A 15,840-nucleotide genomic window follows, 5' to 3' on the forward strand; every position below is an offset into this window, starting at 1 on the left:
CAACTTTCAGGATTGATCTTGATTTTGTAAAGGTTTCATCAATCCGTAGAACACTGTTTCTAGTTACTACAGCACATGCACACATAGTATGGGAATAGTTCTGAGGTTTTGCAATGCTGATTTCAAAGGGGCAGATCAAATCCACTCAGGCCAGGTGTGTGATTACAGTCAGTAATTTGCGTATGCTTCGTTCGTCTCTCAAGGCCAAGTTAATCTTTGGGCAGGGTTTTATGTGGACAGGCTGTCTTTGGTTTAGATGCCAGGAGATCTTTTTGAACAGCGGCCTGGGTCAGGGTCCCCCTGCTCTCCTCCTCTCCTCATCTGCGTAAGTCATTTCGCTGCTGTCTGCTTCCTTGATGTGGCAGCTTTGAACGGCCATCATAAAAATTAGAACATCATAAATATGCAGGGATGGATGCACCATGTGTTGCGTTGGATAATTGATGCGCCTCCTTAGAATTACTTTACCCCCTAGAATCAGAGCTTGATAAGTACCTATTTATAATGTACATCTAAGTACATTCTGGCCACTTTCCTGGCTAATGGGCTAATGTTGTTGTCAATAATGTGTTTTGTTTGACCTTTCACCCTTTCTCTTAGATCGCCTTTTTGTCTAGCCGCTCATTGTTTTATTAATTGCCAACTAACATCTGAAGTTTTACGATGAATGTTTTACAGTACCACTGTAACATTATACATTATATTAGACCCAGGCCCCTACTTCACAATGATCCTTGGGCAATTATAACGGTCAAATAACTTTTTAGGTCCCTCCATTATAACTGTGGTGATTCACTCAGGATTGCTATTTGGGCACAGATGTTACGTGACAATTAGCTTCGTCCAACATGATGACACCTGCAAAGGTGGGGTCGTTTGATGACTCATGTCCCCTCTCAGTTCGAAGTGCTGCCCTTTAGTTTGTGGAAAATTCCATGGGTCCAATAGACTGGTGAGAAAAAATTTATTCAATGTTTTACCTATTTGTCTGCATGCCAACGACCCAACATCCAACGGAACTCAACTATATAATTTAGTGAGGCGAGGGGAGTGGGGGGATTTAAGAATGTCACACAGAGGTGTTTGGAGGTTAGGGAAGTGTGATTCACGACAGCCTTCGGCCCTAAATGATCCACTTGTCTGACTTTCACACGCAAAATATACAGTACCAGTCAAAGGTTTGGACACACCTACACATTCAAGGGTTTTTCTCTGCATGTGTAGTTCGCACTGTAAAGCATGGAGGAGGAGGTGTTATGGTGTGGGGGTGGGTTGCTGGTGACACTGTCTGTGATTGATTTAGAATTCAAGGCACACCTAACCAGCATGGCTACCACAGCATTCTGCAGCGATACACCATCCCAACTGGTTTGGGCTATAATTTGTTTTTCAACAGGACAATGACCCAACACACCTCCAGGCTGTGTAATGGTTCTTTTACCAAGAAGGAGAGTGATGGAGTGCTGCATCAGATGACCTGGCCTCCACAATCCCCCGACCTCAACCCAATTGAGATGGTTTGGGATGAGTCGGACCGCAGAGTGAAGGAAAAGCAGCCAACAAGTGCTCAGCATATGTGGGAACTCCTTCAAGACTGTTGGAAAAGCATTCCAGGTGAAGCTGGTTGAGAGAATACCAAGAGTGTGCAAAGCTATCATCAAAGCAAAGGGTGGCTATTTGAAGAATGTTTTAACACTTTTTTGGTTATTACATGATTCCATATGTGTTATTTCATAGATTTGATGTCTTCACCAAAGGATGGGCTTCCCTGAAGCATGTCCATTATGTGCCAGACCTGGTTGTCTGGTGCGTTACTGTAAAAGACAGCAACCTCATGTTGTGAAACCAAACCTAGACTGGTGAAATCATTGGCCATATAATTAGATTTTGTGTGTTTTCTGAATTACTTTACCATACTGAACACATTGTTAATGGTTTTTGGGTGGGAACAAGAAAGGCAAATACAGTCATTCATGCAGCTGTGAGAAAACAGAAGCTGAGACAAATCAAAATGTACACGTCTGAAAGCGCATAAGCACTAAAGGCCCACCAAGGATATTTTATGGATAGGAACCTTTGGGTGGATGTTTTGCTGAAAAAACTATAAAGGATATATCAATCACTACTGTAATACAGTCTGGACTAATAAAATCGTTTCCGTAGTGTGTGAAAAAACAACTCCCCATCTTATGTCAGTGACATACAGTCTGTAATAATAGAATAATATGTAATAATTGTCTTTGGCTGAGTATTACGTAACTCCTGAAGATGAGCGGTTGACAGTGTAGGCACACTTAACCAGCCATCAGTGAATCAATACAAAACAGTGAGCACGTCTCAGCATGAGATGGTGTTATGCCAGGTTTAGTGGCCAGACTTATTTGTTCCTCCTTCTGACGTTCCGTGCTGCAAGTGTAACCTCACTAGATAGGATGTGGTCTCTTCCCTACACAGTGTCTCCCGTCATCGCCACATTGATGGGAATGACTGGGAGATGCGCAGATTACACATCCAGACAGAGTTGGCTGCCACAACTCTGCCCTCCCAAAACCTCCTCGGTCATCCTAGAACAGGCCCCCACAGGGAAACCACTATCCTCAGTCATTCTCATATACATGTTATATCAGGTGTCTCCCTGCTGCATAGCTCACATGTACCGAATACAAAGTGATTCAGCTTGCATCTGCGGTTCAGTGAATGTGCTTTTCTCTGGCACTGATGGAACTACTAACCACAAAGGGAGCTACCTACCATAAATGGTCAGTGACTGTTGATCGGTATGTAGCTTATTCTTCAGAATTTAAATAATGTATTGAGAGATCCATTGAGGAGTCCATTTCTCTTTCTATGAGCCAATGTGTTTCACCTAAACAGAGGATACTTATTATCTGGGTTCTGAAGCTCTTTGTACTATTTTTAGGGATTTCAAGTGGTTGACTCACTAGTGTAAATGGATTGTGTAGTCATGATTATATCGCTTACAGAGTTTGAAAGTGGATTATAGATTCACAATTACACTTCCAACTCACACACAAACTAAAGTTGATTTTAGCCTATGATGGATGCAAGTTTGATTGTGTTATCTTGCCAGTACAGCTTGGGGCTGTAGTTTCAAGATCTCTCAACACGGTTGGCACTGATGTCCTAACAACCTTGCGTCTGTCGAAGAGTAGAGCGCTATAAATACTAACAAGACAACATCCAGACGGGGGTCTTCTCTGTTCTGTTCAGTCCTGTCCACTGACAGCCAGACGAGGGGTGGATAAAACGATAGCAGCAGCTGCCTTTGCCCTAGCAGGTCTGTCAGGCTTGAGCTCATGGCTGTGTGCCTTCTGCTCTCACTGAACATCTCTCTGCTTATCTAAATGTTTTCTCTCAGTGTGTGTCAGGAAGAGTCTGTGTTTTTATACCCAGGCCCACCTTATAACGCTGATGTTATGTTATATTGTACCGCAACGACTGCAATAAAAATGTAAGTGATGTTACACACACAACCCATTCATGTTGTTCAGGAAATGTACTCCTCAGAAGAATACTTTATAGACAAATTATCAGTTTTTACCATACCATATCACAACTTGACATGCCATATTATATTATTACCACCACCATAACACTGTTAACTGACCAAGTTTCTCTAGTGTCTGCCTAGTGTAATATACATTTGTGTCAGAATGCATGTAACTGATGTAATGGCTTTGATACTGTCTAGTCTAACTAAAGGGGGCTGTTAAATAGAGAACGATGACGCAAACTCTCCAGTGAGTCTATATCTCATCTCCGTGTGCCATTTCAAACAAGTGGGGAAAAAATAGGAGATTTAGAAAGGGGTTTCAAACTGGATAAGCCCTCTCTTTAGATTACATTCCCCATCTAACAATGGTATCAGGGGATCGATCAGTGGCAAGAATGTGTTTAAAGAACAAGTTTGAAGTAATCTGTTGACGTTTCATCCTCCTCTCACATTGCACACCACACTATGAGAAAGCCCGTGATGTCTGCGGTGGGGCTGGGTTGTCTAAACCCATCCCAAGAAGCTGTGGTCTCGCCCTTTCTCGTTTCCCAGAACTTCTCTTCTGTGTAATAAACCAACATTATTCAGAAAATACCTCATGCTTCCCTAAATTGGGTGGCTTTAAATTCAATGTGGTAGTTCCATAATGGTCTTTGAGAAGTCTTTCTCTTTTAAATTAGGTTTTGATTCTATACCATACGTCAGGTCTGAGCTATGCCTCACAATTAAGTTTAGGGAGGAACTTGTGTTTTCCTTTTAGTAGTCAGTCACTTTCATGCATTGTGCAGTTAAATCATAGCCAAGTCATAGTCATTGGAGCCCTTGTCAATCATATTAGGTATATATAGATACTGGTTTTCATTATAGGAACCTCAGTGTAGCTCTAAAATGCTTTCCCTGCTTCACAGTCCTAACACGCTACCGTTACGATATCAAGGTTGCTCTTCAGAGAAACCCTCCATTCATTTAGTTGTTATTAGGACATCTGCCGGTGGTTTTCCAGACTGTGGTAACACTCTACTTTGTTCTTTCCCAGGTGACAACACCAACATTCCCCGTGGTAGTCAAGATGGGCCATGCCCATGCCGGCATCGGCAAGGTAAGCTTCCCTGCGACGTTGATCCCCCCACCTACACACACACACCACCACTAAGGTCTGGGCACTCCCTGGCTGCTCATCTCTCCACCCCACCATTGCATGTTTTGCTTTGTTTGTATTTGTTATACTAACCTATTACATACTGTGCAGTTAGGAGTTGAGCTGTACATAACAGACCAGGCTCCTTATCTCTTCTCTTTGTATCTGTGAGCTTGCCAGAGTGATGATGGCATGCTTTCCTTCCATAAGCAGACCATCAGTCTCAGAGAGGAGGTGGAGAAGGGTGTGAAGCTGAGCTGGATCTGGTCCTTGTCGAAACCCATGATCTCACAGCCTGTCTGATAGGAAGGGGCTTTTTCAGGGAGTTTACATGTTCATAAGGAGTTAGGGAGGAGATTTGGGAGTGACATGGGCATCGGCAAGCTGATCAGTGTCAGGATCTAAAGACCTCTCTTCTAGTTACCTAATTAAGGCCTGGATATGCTACTGTAAGTGTGAGTCTGCAGCAGTGCAAAGCAGCAGTGCAAAAGATAGACAAAGCTTGAACATGCATATATCCTCTGTGGTCCTCTGTAGCTCAATTGGTAGAGCATGGCGCTTGTAACGCCAGGGTAGTGGGTTCTGCTAAATGGCATATTATTATTATTATATTATTATCCAATTTTTCCTTATCTTTTTCCTCTTCTTTGTTTCACCATTTTGTTCTACAGTCCATGTTTGATAAAATTCCATCCTCTATTAAATACAAAATTCTAAACGCTGGAGAGAAGCCGTCTCATGCCTCATAACCCCAATACAATTTTTCTCATAAGACCATTGTAAATAACAACAAGGATTAAAACAAGCATGTGACTGTTCGCCTCGGTGCACCCAGGCACCGGGCAGGCAGCATAACAACTAGCTAAGTGGGTCATTTGCAAGTGGCACCACCACAGGGTGCACGCAAACACACAGGGAAGCAAAAAACACACACACACACACACTTTCAACAGCATGCAGTTCAGTGAACAGCCAACCAAAGCGAGTGATTACTAGCCCCAAATGGATCCCTCTTCACATATAATACAGGACCTCCCTGGCTGAGTCTGTGCGTTCACACAGTACACAGGGGGAAGTACTTCCTATAAGTTTATCCCCCCTTTTCATCTGAAGGGCTGGGTTGGGTTTCCTCCTTTACAGGAACCTGGAGTGCTATAGAGTTCCCACATGCCCTCTGGATCACTTAGCATAGGCCCATTGTAGACCAGGACCTCACTTAACCCCCCTGACCTCACAGTGGACTGAGAACTGGGGGAGAGAAGAGGGTCTGGATGTAGGCCAGGCCATTCAAGTGCTTCACATGGCTTTTAAGTTGAGCTGAGAGACTCTTAAAATTCATGTATCTGGAGTTGTGGAATTGGGACTAGGACTATGGCCAGTGTTACGATTTTCAGTTGTTTTAATACTACGTTTGCTTAACCTAATGCCCTTATTAGATTACATGTAATAAAGTGCAGAGTGTTTTCACTTCAACAGTTCTTTATTATCTGTAGCCTAAATGCAATGTTACGGCAAAATCTTTTAGGATGACAAGGTGTGTACCGTAAAAAAAAGTCAATCCATTTTGTTGTTGTTTTTTTATGAAATCAGATCTCAGAAAGAGACCTATACAGCCTGTCCATCACATGGAGTTGTTAATTCTGGTTGGGGGAGTTGAGAATGGCTCACTAAAGGGTAGACAGACTTAGCAGACACTGGATAATATTTCTCAACCATTGAAACTGGGCAGTGTCCAGAATCACATTGCTTTCCACCTCATGCACCTCTTGATCTAACTGCCAGTACATACCCTCTTAATTACCTTATGGTTTCTGCTTCCAATATTATGGTTTACTTTATTTACTCAATGGTTCACCTTATTCTCGGCATGGCTTCTCGTATTTACACCATGGTTTGGCTCCTTTTTCTCTGGCTCTCCAGTTGTATTGGGTTACAACAGTGAGTAGCCAAGTACACAAATACTTTCCTCATACAGTGGGGAAAAAAGTATTTAGTCAGCCACCAATTGTGAAAGTTCTCCCACTTAAAAAGATGAGTGAGGCCTGTACTTTTCATCATAGGTACACGTCAACTATGACAGACAAAATTAGGAAAAAAAATCCAGAAAATCACATTGTAGGATTTTTAATGAATTTATTAGCAAATTATGGTGGAAAATAAGTATTTGGTCAATAACAAAAGTTTCTCAATACTTTGTTATATACCCTTTGTTGGCAATGACACAGGTCAAACGTTTTCTGTAAGTCTTCACAAGGTTTTCACACACTGTTGCTGGTATTTTGGCCCATTCCTCCTATGCAGATCTCCTCTAGAGCAGTGATGTTTTGGGGCTGTCACTGGGCAACACAGACTTTCAACTCCCTCCAAAGATTTTCTATGGGGTTGAGATCTGGAGACTGGCTAGGCCACTCCAGGACCTTGAAATGCTTCTTACGAAGCCACTCCTTCGTTGCCCGGGCGGTGTGTTTGGGATCAGTGTCATGCTGAAAGACCCAGCCACGTTTCATCTTCAATGCCCTTGCTGATGGAAGGAGGTTTTCACTCAAAATCTCACGATACATGGCCCCATTCATTCTTTCCTTTACACGGATCAGTTGTCCTGGTCCCTTTGCAGAAAAACAGCCCCAAAGCATGATGTTTCCACCCCCATGCTTCACAGTAGGTATGGTGTTCTTTGGATGCAACTCAGCATTCTTTGTCCTCCAAACACGACGAGTTGAGTTTTTACCAAAAAGTTATATTTTGGTTACATCTGACCATATGACATTCTCCCAATCCTCTTCTGGATCATCCAAATGCACTCTAGCAAACTTCAGACGGGCCTGGACATGTACTGGCTTAAGCAGGGAGACACATCTGGCACTGCAGGATTTGAGTCCCTGGCGGCGTAGTGTGTTACTGATGGTAGGCTTTGTTACTTTGGTCCCAGCTCTCTGTAGGTCATTCACTAGGTCCCCCCGTGTGGTTCTGGGATTTTTGCTCACCGTTCTTGTGATCATTTTGACCCCACGGGGTGAGATCTTGCGTGGAGCACCAGATCGAGGGAGATTATCAGTGGTCTTGTATGTCTTCCATTTCCTAATAATTGCTCCCACAGTTGATTTCTTCAAACCAAGCTGCTTACCTATTGCAGATTCAGTCTTCCCAGCCTGGTGCAGGTCTACAATTTTGTTTCTGGTGTCCTTTGACAGCTCTTTGGTCTTGGCCATAGTGGAGTTTGGAGTGTGACTGTTTGAGGTTGTGGACAGGTGTCTTTTATACTGATAACAAGTTCAAACAGGTGCCATTAATACAGGTAACGAGTGGAGGACAGAGGAGCCTCTTAAAGAAGAAGTTACAGGTCTGTGAGAGCCAGAAATCTTGCTTGTTTGTAGGTGACCAAATACTTATTTTCCACCATAATTTGCAAATAAATTCATAAAAAATCCTACAATGTGATTTTCTGGATTTTCTTTCCCCAATTTGTCAGTCATAGTTGACGTGTACCTATGATGAAAATTACAGGCCTCTCTCATCTTTTTAAGTGGGAGAACTTGCACAATTGGTGGCTGACTAAATACTTTTTTCCCCCACTGTATGAACAGAGGAAAACCATTTCCCCCTTGTCTAGCTACCTCCACCTCTATGTCAAACATACTCAAGATGCTAAGTAAGAATCTTAGAGTAGTTATGACAGAGAAAGAAATGCCTGATCCAAAAAGTGGGCCAACTCAAGCCCTCCCCTATAACTTTACCATAGTAGACCGCTCCATCTCACTTGTGAATTGGGCCACTGGAGAGAAGAGATGAGCTGAAAGGCGAGAGGAGTGTGGGTGGGAAAGTGAGAGCATCAGTCCAGTCCGTCCCTGTCCACGACAGCCCCTCACTGTTCCCACCGACTCCCACCGCATGGTGAATGAATCATAGTGCCAACGATAACAGCCAGAGGGATGATAATGAGAGTCAATGGAGGGAATATGAAGGGAATGTCCAGGACTCTGGCTGCTATCATCATACATCATATGGATGATATATATTCAGATAGCTATACATTACAGGCTGTTGATTTATATCTGTCTTCTACTCCTTTACCCCTTTTCCCATGGTCTAAGAGAGTTTCCCTCTTTCAACAGCTATCAATACAGACAGATCTGGTTGGTAATTGGGTGTCTTAGGTTTAGTGTGCCTGTCAGTTATTATATTTAATCCTGTTTACATTATAAAGACAAAATATACTGTAGATTAGCATTTACTGTACTGTATGAAAAAGGAATCTACAGAATTTTACAGTTTGTTCTCTTTGGATAAGTTGTGGATCGATTTGAATTTAGCTACTGTTTGTTATTTCCATCAAAATGTTGTCTAGCATATTAGTGGTGGAAGAGGAGAGTTTACTCCCTTACTATGTAAAGCGCTTTTGAGCACCTACTGTAAGTGGAAACGCGCTATATACAGTGCATTCAGAAAGTATTCAGACCCCTTGACTTTTACATTTTGTTACGTTACAGCCTTATTCTAAAATGGATTAAATAAAAAAGTCCTCAATCTATGCACAATACCCCATAATGACAAAGCGAAAACAGGTTTTTAGAAATTTTTGCAAATTTATGAACGATAAAAAACTGAAATACCTTATTTACATAAGTATTCAGACCATTTGCTATGAGACTCGAATTTGAGCTCAGGTGCATCCTGTTTCTATTGATCATCCTTGAGATGTTTCTACAACTTGATTGGAGTCCACCTGTGGTAAATTCAGTTGACTGGACATGATTTGTAAAGGCACACACCTGTCTATATAAGGTCCCACAGTTGACAGTGCATGTCAGAGCAAAAACCAAGCCATGAGGTCGAAGGAATTATCCGTGGAGCTCCGAGACAGGATTGTGTCGAGGCACAGATCTGGGGAAGGGTACCAAAAAATGTCTGCAGCATTGAAGGTCCCCAACAACAAAGTGGCCTCCATCATTCTTAAATGGAAGAAGTTTGGAACCACCCAAACTCTTCCTAGGGCTGGCCGCCAGGCCAAACTGAGCAATCGGGGGAGAAGGGCCTTGGTCAGGGAGGTGACCAAGAACCCGATGGTCAAGCTGACAGAGCTCCAGAGTTCCTCTGTGGAGATGGGAGAACCTTCCAGAAGGACATCCATCTCTGCAGCACTCTACCTATTAGGCCTTTATGGTAGAGTGGTCAGACGGAAGCCACTCCTCAGTAAAAGGCACATGACAGCCCGCTTGGAGTTTACCAAAAGGCACCTAAAGACTCTCAGACCATGAGAAACAAGATTCTCTGGTCTGATGAAACCAAAATTGAACTCTTTGGCCTGAATGCCAAGCGTCACGTCTGGAGGAAACCTGGCACCATCCGTAAGGTGAAGCTTGGTGGTGGCAGCATCATGCTGTGGGGATGTTTTTCAGCGGCATGGACAGGGAGACTAGTCAGGATCGAGGCAAAGATGAACGGAGCAAGGTACAGAGAGGTTCACCTTCCAACAGGACAGTGAACCTAAGCACAGCCAAGACAACGCAGGAGTGGCTTCGGGACAAGTCTCTGAATGTCCTTGAGTGGCCCAACCAGAGCCCGGACTTGAACCCAATCAAACATCTCTGGAGAAACCTGAAAATAGCTGTGCAGCAATGCTCCCCATCCAACCTGACAGAGCTTGAGAGGATCTGCAGAGAGGAATGGGAGAAACTCCCCAAATATAGGTGTGCCATGCTTGTAGCATCATACCCAAGAAGACTCAAGGCTGTAATCGCTGCCAAAGGTGCTTCAACAAAGTACTGAGTAAAGGGTCTGAATACTTATGTAAATGTGATATTTTAAAAACCTGTTTTTGCTTTGTCATAATGGGGTATTGTGTGTAGATTGAAGGATTTTTTTTAAATAATCCATTTTAGAATAAGGCTCTAACGTACAAAATGTGGAAAAAGTCAAGGGGTTTGAATACTTTCCGAATGCGCTGTAAATGCAATCAATTATTACTGTAATGTCTGTATATGAAGTCACTGTGTAGCTGATGGTCTCATGGGTGTGCGAAACGTGCAGCTCCTAAAATCCTAACATTTTCCAGAGAGTAAGCTTTTCATTATCCTGTCTGTTGGATTTACATTCCTGTGGGATTCTAACAGTCTACTTCAGCTCCTGTCTCATTGCTTTTATAGCATGTTTGGTAATTAACCATCACAAAGCACCAATTAGGCATATCTTCCTGCCGATTAACTAATTAGTGGCATCTTCCTGTTTCAGATCAAAGTGGAGAACGAACTTGACTTCCAGGATATTACCAGTGTGGTGGCGTTGGCCAGAACATATGCCACCTCTGAGCCCTACGTCCTGTCCAAGTACGACATCAGGATCCAGAAAATTGGCAACAACTACAAGGCCTACATGTAAGTATGATGTAGTCTCTATGCAGTGTACACTGGGTTTTGTCTGTGACTTGGACATGTCAGGAGTGAATGTGACTAGAATGAAACTATATGGCTTGCATGTGAATGACTTTACCAGAGAGGGGGAGAGATAGACATGGAAACAGAGACAGATGAAGGGAAACAAAAAGAGACTGAGAGAAAGAGAGAGATGGATAGAGAGACAGAGACAGACCTTAGAATAGTCCAGCTTTTATACCAATGTGAGTGTGGGAAGAGGCCCATGGTACACTCTTCCCAGTCAGTGGAGCCGTGCAGGGCTCACCCACACCACAGCACTTCCTTCTCTACCCTGGGACAACGACCAGGGTTGCACCCTGCACTGGCATTCCATTCTCTCTCCCAGAGGGAAGTGACAGCATCAGCCAACGTGACTGTGACCACTGGGCAACTTCAGCCTTATAGGCTCAATCTCAGCTTGAACTGATATTATCTTCTCTGAGTAACCAGCCACTTCAATTTCAAATGCTCAACAGCACCCTCTTGAATACAATTTAAAGCACCATGTACAGTAACAATGAAAGTGTGAATCTACGCCCTTTCTACTTTCATGTCTCTCAATCCAAACAATTATTGCTTGACTAAGAGGAGTGGAATTTACTTCCTTATCTCAAGTTATTTCCTCGGCGTACATTGCAATCATCATCAATGTAGAATTCAACTATAACATTTCCCCCCAGGGTCTTCTGTTGAACTACAAAAATAAACACAATGACTAAGCTAGCTGACCATTGCTTTCCATTCTGGTCCAGAGAATAGCTGAATGCCTGATTCATTTCCTTGATTTTCTCTTTGATTTGATTTCACCTTTTCTAGGAGGACGTCCATCTCAGGCAACTGGAAGGCTAACACAGGCTCAGCCATGTTGGAACAGATCGCTATGACAGACAGGTAAGCTGGCATATAGACACTTTGTTAGACATAACATATAATCCTTATTATAAGAAATTATGAAAGCTTATAGATTTTTTTTATTTATTATTGTGTTTTTTTATATAGCATTATACCTGTAGGCTTTAAGTAAAGTGTTACCAAAAGTTGTTTTTCACTGCAAAAGTCTGTTTTGTAATTGACAATGACTTATCAGTTGTGGATGTCACTGTGTTCCAGATATCGTCTGTGGGTGGACTCCTGTGCCGAGATGTTTGGGGGCCTTGATATCTGTGCTGTGAAAGCCGTCCACGGAAAAGATGGTAACGACTACATTATCGAGGTCAGTTCATTCTTAGCAAGTACTGTATAAGCAAATGGAACAGTATCTCTAGGCCTTCTCCTTCAGGGTAAAAAAAACACAAGACATATCTCAAACAAACAGACAGCCCATATCATGATCAGTGTATGTGTGCCTAATAAATATTTGCCAACCTACATGCAGCTAGAGGTATGTTATAGTTGTCAAATATTCGGAAGAATGTTCAGACAACATGTGGTGTTCAACGTGTATGCTAACCCAGTTGAATTGCATGAGTTATAATAAACTCTTTAAACAGAGCGTGAGTAACAATGGATGATGATGAAAGATCATGTCAATTCCAGAAATATGTTGATTAAATCAGATTTCTCTGGTGGGCGATATCATTTTCAAAGTCATCATGAAGTAATAGATTGCATTGACAGACAAGAGTTGGCGGGCGATGGTGGAGGAAGAGGGCCTAGCCAGGATAGATCAGGCATGATCAGTCTGAGTCAGAGCAATGAAACACAACGATCTGAATTCAAACAAAGGCATGGCTAGCTGGCTGCCCACGCTGTCCGTATGTCCGTCTGTCTGTCTGTCTGTCTGTCTAGCTGTCTGTCTGTTTGTATGTTTGTCTGAAGTCATAGATACCTGAGGAACACAGCTTTTCTGATGTTCATTAGTTTTCCTCAGTTGGTTCAAATAGCAAAACAGAGGAAAGGATATAGGGAGGACCATAGATATGAAATATAGTGTTCAATTCTGTGGGGAGGACCATGTGTATTCAAACCTTTGAAACTCAAGGGTCAAATAGACAGACAGACCAACATAGTGAGAAACAGAGATCTTATCACTGGAATGAGTTGTGGTACACCTACAGTGCCTATAGAAAGTCTACACCACCCTTGGATTTCTTCACATTTTATTATGTTACAAAGTGCAATTTAATTGTTTTTTTCGTCAACGATCTAAACAAAATATGTCAAAGTGGAAGATTTTTTTTTCTCTTTTAAGATGAATGGAAAATAAATCACTAATATATCTTGATTAGATAAGTATTCACCCCCTGAGACAAAACATGTTAGAAACACCTTTTCCCAGCGATTACAGCTGTGAGTCTTCTTGGGTAAGTATAATAAGAGCTTTGCACACCTGTATTGTGCAATATTCGCCCATTATTCTTTTCAAAATTCTTCAAGCTCTGTCAAGGTGTTTGGGGATCATGGCTAGACAGCAATTTTCAAGTCTTGCCATCGATTTTCAAGCAGATTACAATCAAAACCACTCAAACTTTAACGGTCTTCTTGGTAAGCAACTCCAGTGTAGATTTGGCTTTGTGTTGTAGGTTATTGTCCAGCTGAAAGGTGAATTCCTCTCCAAGTGTCTGGTGTAAAGTAGACTGAAGCAGGTTTTCCTCTAGGATTTTGCCTGTGCTTAGCTTCATCCCGTTTATTTTCATCCTGAAATACTCCCCAGTCTTTGCCGATGTCAAGCACACCCATATCATGATGAAAGTAAGGAGCCAGTTACCCAGTGATGTGTTGTGTTGGATTTGCCCCAAACATAAGGCTTTGCATTTAGGCCAAAAAGTGTATTCCTTTGCCGTGTTTTTCTACAGTATTACTTTAGTGCCTTGTTCAAATCAAATCAAATCAAATTGTATTGGTCACATACACGTGTTTAGCAGATGTTATTGCGGGTGTAGCGAAATGCTTGTGTTTCTAGCTCCGACAGTGCAGTATATCTAACAAGTAAATCTAACAATTTCACAACATATACCCAATAAACACATTCTAAGTAAAGCAATGGAATTAAGAATATATAAATGAATATATAGACGAGCAATGTCAGATCGGCATAGACTAAGATACAGTTGAATAGTATAGAATATAGTATATACATATGAGATGAGTAATGCAAGATATGAAAACATTAAAGTGGCCAGTGATTTCTAATCTATGTATATAGGCAGCAGCCTCTAATGTGCTAGTGAAGGCTATTTAACACTCTGATGGCCTTAAGATAGAAGCTGTTTTTCAGTCTCTCGGTCCCAGCTTTGATGCACCTGTACTGACCTCGCCTTCTGGATGATAGCGGGGTGAACAGGCAGTGGCTCGGGTGGTTGTTGTCCTTGATTATCTTTTTGGCCTTCCTGTGACATCGGGTGCTGTAGGTGTCCTGGAGGGCGGGTAGTTTGCCCCCGGTGATGCATTGGGCAGACCGCACCACCCTCTGGAGAGCCCTGCGGTTGCAGGCGGTGATACAGCCCGACGGGATGCTCTCAATTGTGCATCTGTAAAAGTTTGAGGGTTTTAGGTGCCAAGCCAACTTTCTTCAGCCTCCTGAGGTTGAAGAGGCGCTGTTGCCCCTTCTTCACCACACTGTCTGTGTGGGTGGACCATTTCAGTTTGTCAGTGATGTGTACGCCGAGGAACTTGAAGCGTTCCACCTTCTGCACTGCGGTCCCGTCGATGTGGATAGGGGGGTGCTCCCTTTGCTGTTTCCTGAAGTCCACGATCATCTCCTTTGTTTTGTTGACGTTGAGTGAGAGGTTATTTTCCTGGCACCACACTCCCAGAGCCCTCACCTCCTCCCTGTAGGCTGTCTCGTCATTGTTGGTAATCAAGCCTACTACTGTTGTCGTCTGCAAACTTGATGATTGAGTTGGAGGCGTGCTTGGCCACGCTGTCATGGGTGAACAGGGAGTACAGGAGGGGGCTGAGCGCGCACCTTTGTGGATCAGCGAAGTGGAGGTGTTGTTTCCTACCTTCACCACCTGGGGCGGCCAGTCAGGAAGTCCAGGACCCAGTTGCACATGACAGGGTTCTGACCCAGGGCCTCAAGCTTAATGATGAGCTTGGAGGGTACTATGGTGTTGAATGCTGAGCTATAGTCAATGAACAGCATTCTTACATAGGTATTCCTCTTGTCCAGATGGGATAGGGCAGTGTGCAGTGTGATAGCGATTGCATCGTCTGTGGATCTATTGGGGCGGTAAGCAAATTGAAGTGGGTCTAGGGTGGCAGGTAAGGTAGAGGTGATATGATCCTTGACTAGTCTCTCAAAGCACTTCATGATGACAGAAGTGAGTGCTACGGGGCGATTAGTCATTTAGTTCAGTTACCTTTGCTTTTTTGGGTACAGGGACAATGGTGGCCATCTTGAAGCATGTGGGGACAGCAGGCTGGGATAGGGAGAGATTGAATATGTCTGTAAACACACCAGCCAGCTGGTCTGCACATGCTCTGAGGAAGCGGCTAGGGATGCCATCTGAGCCGGCAGCCTTGCGAGGGTTAACACGCTTAAATGTCTCACTCACGTCAGCCACGGAGAAGAGCCCACAGTCCTTGGTAGCGGGCCGCGTCGGTGGCACTGCATTATCCTCAAAGCGGGCGAAGAAGGTGTTTAGCTTGTCCGAAAGCAAGACGTCGGTGTCCACGTCTCGTGTCTGAGCCATTGAATTGTGACTCCACATTGTCCCTATACTGACGTTTTGCCTGTTTGATTGCCTTGCGGAGGGAATAATTACACCGTTTTTTATTCTGCCATATTTCCAGTCACCTTGCCATGGTTAAATGCGGTGGTTCGCGCTTTCAGTTTT

At 43.2% G+C, this 15,840-nt stretch overlaps 1 protein-coding gene across 1 annotated transcript in view; it reads left to right on the top strand.

Annotated features, from left to right (window-relative positions):
• Positions 1-4,583: 4,583 nt before the first annotated feature.
• The window catches only part of LOC311140028 (synapsin-3-like), a gene marked incomplete at both ends in the record, with an annotated part of 38,784 nt that continues 27,527 nt past the window's right edge, over positions 4,584-15,840 (top strand). The window contains 5 exons of the mRNA XM_084174998.1: positions 4,584-4,613; positions 4,833-4,949; positions 10,881-11,023; positions 11,879-11,953; positions 12,173-12,275. Coding sequence (XP_084031124.1) covers positions 4,584-4,613; positions 4,833-4,949; positions 10,881-11,023; positions 11,879-11,953; positions 12,173-12,275 — 468 coding nt within the window. The remainder of the gene's footprint in view (positions 4,614-4,832; positions 4,950-10,880; positions 11,024-11,878; positions 11,954-12,172; positions 12,276-15,840) is intronic.

This window comes from Coregonus lavaretus (genome assembly GCF_964263955.1).
Source record: "Coregonus lavaretus genome assembly, chromosome: 13".
NCBI lineage: Eukaryota > Metazoa > Chordata > Actinopteri > Salmoniformes > Salmonidae > Coregonus > Coregonus lavaretus.